The 12,342-nt window shown below is 47.7% G+C and overlaps 1 protein-coding gene across 3 annotated transcripts in view; it reads left to right on the forward strand.

The window, feature by feature from the left end:
- Positions 1 to 12,342, forward strand: part of LOC130106812 (low-density lipoprotein receptor-related protein 1-like) — a 187,923-nt gene that overhangs the window by 112,469 nt on the left and 63,112 nt on the right. For all 3 annotated transcript variants that reach the window (XM_056273068.1, XM_056273069.1, XM_056273070.1), the window contains 10 exons: positions 87 to 269; positions 355 to 552; positions 667 to 912; positions 1,941 to 2,138; positions 5,217 to 5,421; positions 5,662 to 5,826; positions 5,940 to 6,184; positions 6,392 to 6,523; positions 9,282 to 9,509; positions 9,629 to 9,803. In XM_056273068.1, the coding sequence (XP_056129043.1) occupies positions 87 to 269; positions 355 to 552; positions 667 to 912; positions 1,941 to 2,138; positions 5,217 to 5,421; positions 5,662 to 5,826; positions 5,940 to 6,184; positions 6,392 to 6,523; positions 9,282 to 9,509; positions 9,629 to 9,803 (1,975 nt within the window). The remainder of the gene's footprint in view (positions 1 to 86; positions 270 to 354; positions 553 to 666; positions 913 to 1,940; positions 2,139 to 5,216; positions 5,422 to 5,661; positions 5,827 to 5,939; positions 6,185 to 6,391; positions 6,524 to 9,281; positions 9,510 to 9,628; positions 9,804 to 12,342) is intronic.

Here is a 12,342-nt window from a genome sequence, read left to right on the forward strand (position 1 = left end):
GAGGGTTGTGAATATGGTAACTTGGATCAGAATTCAGCTGGTCATCTAACCTTCATACTCTCTCTCTTTCTCTCACTCCCCCCCAGCCACACGCCCCCCCGGAGGCTGCCACACAGATGAGTTCCAGTGTCGGATGGATGGCCTGTGTATCCCCTTTCGCTGGCGCTGTGACGGGGACACGGACTGTATGGACCTGAGCGATGAGAAGAATTGTGAGGGTGTCACTCACATGTGTGATCCAGCGGTCAAGTTTGGCTGTAGAGATTCTGGTGAGGAGACTAGTTCTCTTATAGATTAGAGAAGCATAGAAGGTACATGGGTATTTATTTTGATGCTCCCCTTCGCTGTTCCTAGCTCGCTGTATCAGCAAAGCCTGGGTGTGTGACGGTGACAGCGACTGTGAGGACAATTCTGATGAGGACAACTGTGAGGCACTGGTGTGTAAGCTCTCCCACCACGTGTGTGCCAACGACTCCACCATCTGCCTGCCTGCCGAGAAACTCTGCGATGGCACTGGCGACTGCCCAGATGGCTCCGATGAGAAACTATGTGGTAAGGCACTACAATACCCCGACTGGAACTCATCAAAGGGAAGTCCAATGGAGCAACTTAACACACTGCTGCTCGGTCCTCCTCGTTTCATTTTTCTTTTTCTTTTTGTTCCAGACTTGTGTTCGCTCGAAAATGGAGATTGTAGCCATAACTGCACAGTAGCCCCCGGTGAGGGAGTGATCTGCTCTTGTCCCCTCGGCATGGAGCTGGGCTCCGACAACAAGACATGCCAGATACAGAGCTTCTGCGCCAAACACCTGAAGTGCAGTCAGCGCTGCGAACAGGACAAATTTAGCGTGAAATGCTCCTGCTATGAGGGCTGGGAATTGGAGCCTGATATGGAGAATTGCAGGAGCACAGGTAAGGGAAGGGAGGTGGAGATGCATGGGGTTGATCTGAAGAAAAGATAGGGGGATGATTGGCAGGAGAGGAGGTTAACAAATCAGCACAGAGAAATAAATAACTGAACAAATGAAAGCCAGCATAGAAGGAATGTAAAAAAATAAAAACAGTCAGGAAGATGTGAAATGGCTGATGGCTGCAGAATAGCAACAAGAAAGAGTAGTGCCGGAGTCCTGGCTCATGTGAGGGTTTGGATACTGAAAGTTTTGTGGTTAAGTTTGGGGATCAAGCAGATGGTAGGCGTCCCAGACAGGAAACTGTGGTCAGAGAAAACTGACAAGGCTTAAAACGCAGTACTTTTCTGGACAATAGAGGAAGCTGGTGGAGAAGAAGAGAAAGAATAGAAGGGGATTTCGCACAGATTAGGACAGACCTGAAGGATGGGAACAATGCCACCTAACGAAAAAAAAAAAGGAGAACTTGTAGGATGCTATAAACTATAATTAATATCTTATAGAGAAAGAACATGCAGTATTTAAAAAATCAATATTTAATATGACACTGAATGGGAGAGTTATGTTAATAGTGACCTGGCCAAGTTAGTTCTATAAAACTACCTGGAATTCTTCCATCCGTTAGGACTGTAACTTCTCTCTCACAAGCAAATCGCCATGAGAAAAGCTGTAAGATTCTGCCTTACGACAGGCCTTTGAGGCTAGCTACCAGTCATCCATCATGCTGCCTGTCTGGCCTCCTGCCGGACACAGATAACTGCCATCTTATTGAGATCATTTTAATATCTCTGAATTAAAGCTTGTTTCAAAACCTAGCTGCACTTTCATTGCACAACCAGGCAGTCACACACACTGCAGTGGAACGTGTGTAATTTGCAGTAAATTCTCATGCAGACTTGACCTTTAAAGCTTCTCTGAGACATGTTGAGGTTAAAATTTATTTTGCCCAAAACAACTGGCCTTAAACCTTGCTGATCCAGGTAATATCTCTTTCTGAGAATCAGTCTCTGATTTCTTGGCTCTCATCCTCAGACCCTTTCAAACCCTTCATCATCTTCTCAAACCGCCATGAGATTCGCCGGATCGACCTAAACAAGGGCGAGTTCAGTGTGCTGGTACCGGGGCTGAGGAACACCATTGCCTTGGACTTCCACCTCAGCCAGAGTGCCCTCTATTGGACCGATGTGGTAGAGGACAAGATCTATCGTGGGAAACTGTCTGAGAATGGAGGTAAGCAGTGACGAACCTGTAGCAGTTTCTCCATCGGTTGAGTCTGCGGAGAGTTCTGTTTCCACTGCTGGTTTGGATGTGTTCATCGTTTGAGATGAGAAAGACATTTTATTTGCAGCAGTTTGGTGTAGTGTGCAAGGAGACTTACTTCCGTCAATCCAAGGACCCGGGTACACCCCTCCATGTTGTACACCCTTCCATGTCTACATGGAGTCTCTCGAAGTGTTTGTTGCGAGTTTTGAATCTTGACCGTGGACATGTGGAGTGTTGGGTAAAACAAGGCTGCTGGTTCTGTAGCCATGTGGACTGTTGGGTAAAACCAGGCTGCTGGTTCTGTAGCCATGTGGAGTGTTGGGTAAAACCAGGCTGCTGGTTCTGTAGCCATGTGGAGTGTTGGGTAAAACCAGGCTGCTGGTTCTGTAGCCATGTGGACTGTGGGGGAAAACCAGGCTGCTGGTTCTGTAGCCATGTGGAGTGTTGGGTAAAACCAGGCTGTTGGTTCTGTGGACATGTGGAGTGTTGGGTAAAACCAGGCTGCTGGTTCTGTAGCCATGTGGAGTGTTGGGTAAAACCAGGCTGCTGGTTCTGTGGACATGTGGAGTGTTGGGTAAAACCAGGCTGTTTGTTCTGTGGTTGCTCACAAACACAATCAGTTAAGAATAATCCAGAGAGTAGCCAAGGCCCTCGTCACTGCAGCAGCAATGACAAGGATGCTAATGTGTCCTCACCTCGTATGTGTAGCCTGGGTGTGTGTCTGCATGGGTGTGTGTGCATGTGTCCGTGCGTGTGCGTGCATGGGTCTGTGTGTGCGCATGTAGGGGTGGATGTGTGTGTGTGTGTGCATGCATGCATGCGTGTGTGTGTATGTGTGTTGTGTGTCTTTGTGTTTACATGCGTGTTCATGCGCTGTTTGTGTACTGTTTATGTCCGTCTCAAACAGTGTGGTACTGGGTGTGTTATTGCTGCAGACAGCATGATGACTGGTCTCAGGTGGTGAGACATTTCTCTCTGATGAGACATTTCTCTCTGATGAGACCATTCTCTATGATGAGACCTTTCTCTGATGAGACCGTTCTCTCTGATGAGACCGTTCTCTCTGATGAGACCTTTCTCTGATGAGACATTTCTCTCGTGAGACCTTTCTCTCTGATGAGACCGTTCTCTCTGATGAGACATGTCTCTCTGGTGAGACATTTCTCTCTGATGAGACGTTGCTCTCTGATGAGACATTTCTCTCTGATGAGACATATCTCTCTGGTGAGCCCTTTCTCTCTGATGAAACCGTTCTCTCTGATGAGACCTTTCTCTGATGAGACCTTTCTCTGATGAGACCGTTCTCTCTGATGAGACATTTCTCTCTTGTGAGACCTTTCTCTCTGATGAGACATTTCTCTCTTGTGAGACATTTCTCTCTGGTGAGACCTTTCTCTCTGGTGAGACCGTTCTCTCTGGTGAGACATGTCTCTCGGGTTAGACATTTCTCTCTGATGAGACCGTTCTCTCTGATGAGACCCATTCTCTCTAGTGAGACCTTTCTCTCTGGTGAGACCTTTCTCTCTGGTGAGACCTTTCTCTCTGATGAGACCTTTCTCTTTGATGAGACATTTCTCTCTGATGCGACATATCTCTCTAGTGAGCCCTTTCTCTCTGATGAAACCGTTCTCTCTGATGAGACCTTTCTCTCTGATGAGACATTTCTCTCTGGTGAGCCCTTTCTCTCTGATGAAACCTTTCTCTCTGATGACACCTTTCTCTCTGATGAGACCTTTCTCTTTGATGAGACATTTCTCTCTGGTGAGACCTTTCTCTCTGATGAGACATTTCTCTCTGATGAGACCTTTCTATTTGATGAGACATTTCTCTCTGGTGAGACCTTTCTCTCTGATGAGACCTTTCTCTCTGATGAGACTTTTCTGTTTGATGAGACCTTTCTCTCTGATGAGTCATTTTTCTGTGATGAGACATTTCTCTCTGATGAGACATGTCTGTCTGATCAGGGATCCAGTGGAACAAATGAAGGTTAAGAGAAAGGCCGGAACTGTAGTTACTTGTTTTGTAAGGCACCACATTTTTGTTTGTGTTTTGTTAGTTTGCATGATTTGGGGGAATTATCCAATCACTGGAACTGGAGAGCCAAGTCAAGCCCCCTGCTGAGTTCTTGTTAAATGACTGTGGGTTTTTTTTTTATTGGACATTTTTTTCATATCCAAACACACAGAATGAGCTGTTGATCAAACCCCGACCTCTAATAGCAGCCGAAGTCTGTTTGCAGTTGTAGTCTGTGTTCATGCCCCAGAGGAAAGGGTTTGTGTTGGAGTTACAGCTGAATCTTCAACTAGGAGGATAGTGTCTATTCAAACAGTCTATTGTCAAAGATGCCTCGAAATACATTAATAGGCATCCGGGTAGCGTAGCGGTCTATTCTGTTGCCTACCAACACTGGGATTGCCAGTTCAAATCCCCATGTTACCTCCGTCTTGGTCGGGCGTCTACAGACACAATTGGCCGTGTCTGCGGGTGGGAAGCCAGATGTGGTGGGTATGTGTCCTGGTCACTGCACTAGCACCTCCTCTAGTCAGTCGGTCGGGGCACCTGTTCGGGGGGGGGCTGGGGGGGAATAGCGTGATCCTCCCACATGCTATGTCCCCCTGGTGAAACTCCTCACTCTCAGCTGAAAAGAAGCGGCTGGTGACTCCACATGTATCGGGGGAGACGTGGTAGTCTGCAGCCCTCCCAGGATCGGCAGAGGGCGTGGAGCAGCGACCGGGACGGCTCAGACGAGTGGGGTAATTGGCCATGTAGAATTAGGGAGAAAAAGGAGGAGGGAAAAAAAAGCAAATACATCAATAGGCTCTAATCTTGCAGGACACAATCTGGTAGTGACATTATTTTGAAGTCCTACATGAGCTTGCTGTAGGTGTAGTAGAGGATACTGTAGAGCACATGAGGCACAACTTGTCCAAGAGAACTGAGTCAAGTTTCTCCTGCAAAAGTTGGACATCAAACACAATTTAAGATTTACTCTTCCTTGTCCTCATCATCAGCCATCTTTTTCATCCAATTTCTCTCTCCTCTCAGCTCTAACCAGTTTTGATGTGGTGATCCAGTATGGGCTGGCCACCCCGGAGGGCCTGGCAGTGGACTGGATAGCAGGCAACATCTACTGGGTGGAAAGCAACCTGGATCAGATTGAGGTAGCCAAGCTGGACGGCACCATGAGGACCACTCTGCTGGCCGGGGAGGTGGAGCATCCTCGAGCTATTGCCCTGGATCCCCGGGACGGGTAGTTACCCCCCACTTGCCTACATGACCTAACATGGCTTGTCAAAGAATTGAGGACAGAACTAATTATGTCATTTGATAATGATCTGTTAAAATTTGAAGTTTTAATTCAAGATTAACGTGACGTGATCATCCTGGAGTTGCCGTAAATGTTCTAAATATAGAGGTGTTACTCATTCTTTCATTGCTGATCCCCCCCCACCACCACCACCACCTGATGTGTTCTGACCCGATGCTGTAGGATATTGTTCTGGACAGACTGGGATGCTAGCTTGCCAAGGATTGAGGCGGCCTCGATGAGTGGCGAGGGCAGAAAAACCATTCATAAGGAAACTGGTAACGGCGGCTGGCCAAATGGACTCACCGTGGATTACCTGGAGCGCCGCATCCTTTGGATTGATGCCAGGTCAGATAGAGGGCACGCGCACAAATGTGCAGGCACATGCACAAATATACATGCTTTTCTTTTGCTAGTCCCAGATATCTCACTGTTAATAATCAGTATTTTACAATGCCCAGGTCTGATGCCATTTACTCTGCCAAATATGACGGTTCTGGGCTGATCGAAGTGCTGAGAGGACATGAATATCTGTCACACCCATTTGCCGTTACCATGTATGGAGGAGAGGTTTACTGGACAGACTGGAGGACCAACACACTGGCTAAGGCCAACAAGTGGACCGGCAACAATGTCACTGTGGTCCAGAGGACCAACACACAACCTTTCGACCTGCAGGTCTACCATCCCTCCAGACAGCCCCAGGGTGAGACACACACAAACACACAAAAACTCACACAAACACTACTAGTCTGAGCCCTGCATATGAGGAACAAGCCTGCTCCATTAAATCCATAATGCTCTTCTGAGAAGAACCAGCTGTGCTGCAGGAAGGGTTAGCATGTGCTGTATATGCAGTCATCTCTATTATTTTCCCTTGCTTGCCCTTTTCACCATTCATTTCTGCCCCCAGCTCCTAACCCTTGTGCTGCAAATAATGGCATGGGCCCCTGTTCTCACCTGTGTCTCATCAACTACAATCAGACTTTCTCCTGCGCGTGTCCTCACCTCATGAAGCTGGGATCTGACAGACATACCTGCTATGGTGAGTACACATGTGTCTTGATGCATGCTCAGTAGTCCAGGTAAGAAGGTCAAAGAAGGTTGAATCAGTTCACCTGGACACAGCGTTTACTGACAGATATGTTTCATCACTCAACTTATAATGCCCCTTTTCCACTGCATGGTACTTAGAAACAATACAGTGACTGCAGGTACCCCCACCCTTATAAACAATACAGTGACTGCAGGTACCCCCACCCTTATAAACAATACAGTGACTGCAGGTGTCCCACCCTTTTAAACAATACAGTGACTGCAGGTATCCCACCCTTATAAACAATACAGTGACTGCAGGTATCCCATCCTTAAAAACAAAACAGTGACTGCAGGTATCCCACCCTTATAAACAATACAGTGACTGCAGGTACCCCCACCCTTATAAACAATACAGTGACTGCAGGTACCCCAACCTTATAAACAATACAGTGACTGCAGGTGTCCCCACCCTTATAAACAATACAGTGACTGCAGGTGTCCCCACCCTTATACACAATACAGTGACTGCAGGTACCCCACCCTTATAAACAATACAGTGACTGCAGGTATCCCACCCTTATAAACAATACAGTGACTGCAGGTACCCCACCCTTATAAACAATACAGTGACTGCAGGTACCCCACCCTTATAAACAATACAGTGACTGCAGGTATCCCCACCCTTATAAACAATACAGTGACTGCAGGTATCCCCACTGCAGTCACTGTATTGTTTATAAGGGTGGGACACCTGCAGTCAGGTGAGACTGAAGAGGTCACTTAGATGATGATTAAACATTTCTGTGAGTAAACGTTGTGTCCAGATGAACTGATTCAACCTTCTGTGATGCACATGTGTGTTACACATGCAACACACATGCACACACACAGAAAATGCAACACACATGCACACACAGAAAACACAGACTCTCCTCTGAGCAGTAGTTTTCCCTCTCACTGTGCTCGTCTTGGCAGAACATCAGTTGAGCGGCACAATGTCGTCCCTGTCCCACGACAATTACTTCCTTTTGTGTGTGTGTGTGTGTGTGTGTGTGTGTGTGTGTGTGTGTGTGTGTGTGTGTGTGTGTGTGTTTGTTGTTTGAGCCAGACAGAGAATCTAGACTTGTTCCTCTCTCGAGGTGGCATTGATGTGATAGCTCGGGTGTCTGTGGAGTTGCGGTCTGGGGAAGCAAGAGTGAGCCTGGTTTGATGGGTGTGTGTGAGTTTGGTATTCAGGACAACACTTTCTATTATCTCCAGGGCTAATGGATCGGAGAGCCCCGTCCTGTGTGATGCAGGCGTCAGCCACAGCTCTCCACATTCGTACACGCTGACTGACTATGTCATTACTCTCTCTCCCCCTTTTTTTCCCCTCCCTCTCTCTGCCTGTTTTTGGAGCTGCACACAAATGATGATAAGCCTGTTAAGACCAATGGCAAATGGGGATCGGCGGTTCGAATCCCTGTGTTGCCTCCAGCTTGGTTGGGCGTCCCTACAGACACAATTGGCCGTGTCTGCGGGTGGGAAGCCGGATGTGGGTATGTGTCCTGGTCGCTGCACTAGTGCCTCCTCTGGTCGGTCTCCACATGTGTCGGAGGAGACATGTGGTAGTCTGCAGCCCAGCAGAGGGGTTGGAGCAATGACTGGGATGACTCAGAAGAGTGGGGTAATTGGCAATTGGGGAGAAAAAAGCCACAAAAAAAAAAGACCAGTGGCATTATACTGCATCAGTGATGGAATTCACTCGTGTATTAATAGCTGTGTTCTGATAGCCTTCATACCCTTATCACTGAGTTCAGAAAAGCAAATATATTAACTGTATAGGATCATTATTATAATATTAGTATTATTATTATTATTTATTAACTGTATAGTATTATTATTTATTAACTGCATAGTATTATTATAATAATATAGTATTGTTATTATTTATTAACTGTATAGTATTATAATTATAATATTATTCTTTATTAACTGTATAGTATTGTTATTATAATATAGTGTTATTATTATTTATTAACTGTATAGTATTATTATTATTATATATTATTTTCATTAGTTATTGACTCTATAGTATTATTATAATAATATAGTATTATGATTATTTATTAACTGTGTGTTTGAGTGTCAAGGTGGCTCTATAGACCCAGACATGCTGCAAGCAAGCTACGCACAGTTGTGTTACAGTAGTGTGCACTTATGCATCTATTTTGATGGTTTGAAAGTCTGGACTATGGACCAGTCTTGTTAGTCAGTTCATCCGTCCCTCCATCACATGCAGACACAACTGGTCTGATTGTCATAAACCCTGGGGGAAGTGTGTGTCCTGACATGGCACATTGCTGTTTCCAAAATAGCCATGATCGGCACACATGCAAATTTACAAGGAATGGTTGCTACACACGTCTCCCCTGCATTTCTGCTTTGCCTCTTAGAGCGTGAAGCTCCACCCACGTATATGTGTTTTATTTTTTATTCACATGATGTTTTTCCCACATTCCACTGTGCTTAGCAGTAAGCGCCACCCACTTACATATTCTGGTTGACCTCGTGTTTAGGTAAGGCCCTCCTCTCAGTAGAGGTGGTCACTGCATGATCGGTGAGGGCTGATGTCTTTACTGTTACCGTGGTTACATCGCCCCTCTGCGCTGGAAGCTGCAGTTGTCTCTTCATCACTTCCCACAGTCACTGCCTTCATGCACTTGGCCGTCTGCTGAGGCTGAAGGGGTTTACCATGCATCTCAGCCTCTCTTTCCTCCCCGCAGAGTCCCGGCAGTTCCTGCTGTACGTTCGGCAGATTGAGATCCGAGGTGTGGACATCGACAACCCTTACTACAACTACATCATCTCCTTCACTGTGCCCGACATCGACAACGTAACCGTGGTGGACTACGACGCTGTCGAGCACCGCATCTACTGGTCAGACGTCCGCACCCAGACCATCAAGAGGGCCTTCATCAACGGCACTGGAGTCGAGACCGTTGTGTCTGCTGGTGTGTAGGGGGCACCCCCACAGACTAGGCACTGAAGAGTTGTGCGTTTTCTACCATAATACAGCTGAAATGGGACTGTGCTGTCCTCACTGTGTGTGTGTGTGTTTATCTGTTCCCAGATCTGCCAAACGCCCATGGCCTGGCAGTAGACTGGGTGTCCAGGAACCTGTTCTGGACCAGTTATGATGCCAATAAGAAGCAAATTAATGTGGCCAGACTGGACGGCTCCTTCAAGAACGCTGTCATCCAGGGCCTGGACAAACCACACTGTCTGGTGCTGCACCCTATATTAGGGTTGGTTTTATACACACGCACACACACACACACACACAGTACAGGCATTCTCTGTAGCATACTGAAGTACATTCAAAGTCTGCACTGTTTTTGCACATGTATACTTGTACTTTGATTTCTCAAAGTACAAATACATATACTTTAATTTTCAACTTGTGTGTTGAGCCAGCAAAACAAGCATTTCATGGCGTCCGCATAGCGTGGCGGTTTATTCTGTTGCCTAACAACATGGGGATCGCCAGTTTGAATCCCCATGTTACGTCCAGCTTGGTTGGGCGTCCCTACAGACACAATTGTCCGTGTCTGCAGGTGGGAAGCCGGATGTGGGTATGTGTCCTGGTCGCTGCACTAGCGCCTCCTCTGGTCGGTCAGGGCACCTCTTCGGGGGGGAGGGGGAACTGGGGGGGATAGTGTGATCCTCCCATGTGCTATGCCCCTTTGGTGAAACTCCTCACTGTCAGGTGAAAAGAGGCGGCTGGCGACTCCACATGTATGGGAGGAGGCATGTGGTAGTCTGCAGCCTCCCCGGATCAGCTGAGGGGGTGGAGCAGTGACCGGGACGACTCAGGAAGAGTGGGGTAATTGGCCAAGTACAATTGGGGAGAAAAAGGGGGGGAAGATCCCAAAAAAATCCCCCCAAAAAAACAGGCATCTCATGATGAGAATAAGTGTAACCTTACTTTTCATCTCTGGCAAATACAGCTGAAACACACTCAACACACAACCACAGAAAGAACAGTCACCCCAGGATCAGTGCAGCTTTTCACAGTAGCTCTCTGAAGTCTTGCTAATTTCACCTGCAGTCCACAACACACACGCACACGCACACACACACACAGTATGGCTGTCAAGCTCCTCGCCGTCTGCGTCACAGTGACACATTGTGAGGATAGATGGCTGTTATCTTCTCAGGCGGGAGCTTCAGTTTCCCTCATCGAGACTTTTTGTCTCGTTCTTATCTTTGCAAAGTCTTTGAAAAGTTCTGTGCAGGGAGCAAGACTTTTTATTTACGCTCTCTCTCTCTCTCTCTCTTTCTCTCTCTCTCTCTCTCTCTCTCTCTCTCTCTCTCTCTCTCTCTCTCTCTCTCTCTCTCTCTCTCTCTCTCTCTCTCTCTCTCTCTCTGCCTCTCGCTCTCCAGCTCTCTCTCTTTTTCTATCTCTCTCTCTGCCTCTCACTCTCCAGCTCTCTCTCTGTCTGTCTCTCCGTTGTACTTTTGTTCTCCTCCACTCTGTCCCTCTTGTGTTTCGGTGTCTTCTCTAAACACCTTCATTTTGGGTTCTCTTTTCCAAGCCGGTTGTGCGACAGCGTGGTGAGTGCGGGGAACGGCTCTTTTTAAGATGGTGTAAGGTTTGGGGCGATGCCCTTTATTGAAAACATGAAATACCTTCTGCCTCCAGCCGGAAAAGGCTGAGGGAATGGGGCCGGCACCCCCGTCACGCCCTGCCTTGCGGCGGGGTAGCCAGCGCCATTTGGCCCCAGGACGCCAGTAAACTCGCTGGTGATGGAAGAGTTGGGGGCCTGACCTCGCAGAACGGTTGACAGCAGGACCTTGTTGGAGGACGAAGCTGCTGCTGCTGCTGTCGCAGAGGGTGGTGCTGGGGATGCAGATGGAGCCCAGCTGCTCCGACGCCTTCTGGGCTGTTTCTAGCTTGTCGACGAAGGCCTGGGTGTCCGGACCAAAGAGGGAGTCACGAGAAAGGATCACATTGAAAAGGAAGCGCCGCTTGCCATCATTCAGGGATGACAGGCCCAGCCAGAGATGCCTGTACCCCACCTGCATAGCACCCATGACATGGCCACCTTTGATGGCGAGGGCCTGGGGCATACGGAGAATGGCGGCAGCAGTCATCTGGACCTCGGTAATTTCTGTGACGGACTGCTGGGACTGCTTGTGGGTCAGCTTGTCAACAGACCCGGCCAGAAAAGCTAAACTGCTAACCAGTGTCACCACCTGGGAGGAGCCACAGTCAAGGAAGGTGGCTGTCAGCCGGTCCACTCAAGCTGCACAAAGTGGTAGATGGGTGCCATCTTGGGAAATGGCACACAAGGGTGAGGCCTACCGCGTGGAGATAAGTGGGAGCTGAAATAGTTTTAATTCCAAAGGCAATGAATGTCTCTTTAGATAGAATGCAAAGGTCTTCCGTAGAAAAATAAAATAAAATGCTGGCCGTGAATAAGAAATAGTGTATATAGAGCTCTACTACTACTACTACTACTACTACTACTACTACTACTACTACTAGTTTGGGCTGCTCCCGTTAGGGGTCGCCACAGTGGATCATCTGTCTCAATCTCTTCCTGTCCTCTTCATCTTCCTCTGTCACACCAGCCACCTGCATGTCCTCCCTCACCACATCCATAAACCTCCTCTTTGGCCTTCCTCTTCTCCTCTTCCCTGGCAGCTCCATATTCAGCATCCTTCTCCCAATATACCCAGCATCCCTCCTCCACACATGTCCAAACCTCTCAATCTTGCCTCTCTTGCTTTGTCTCCAAACCGTCCAACCTGAGCTGTCCCTCTAATACTGGTTCCTAATCC

The sequence above is a fragment of the Lampris incognitus genome, chromosome 2 (assembly GCF_029633865.1).
Source record: "Lampris incognitus isolate fLamInc1 chromosome 2, fLamInc1.hap2, whole genome shotgun sequence".
NCBI classification, from domain to species: Eukaryota; Metazoa; Chordata; class Actinopteri; order Lampriformes; family Lampridae; genus Lampris; species Lampris incognitus.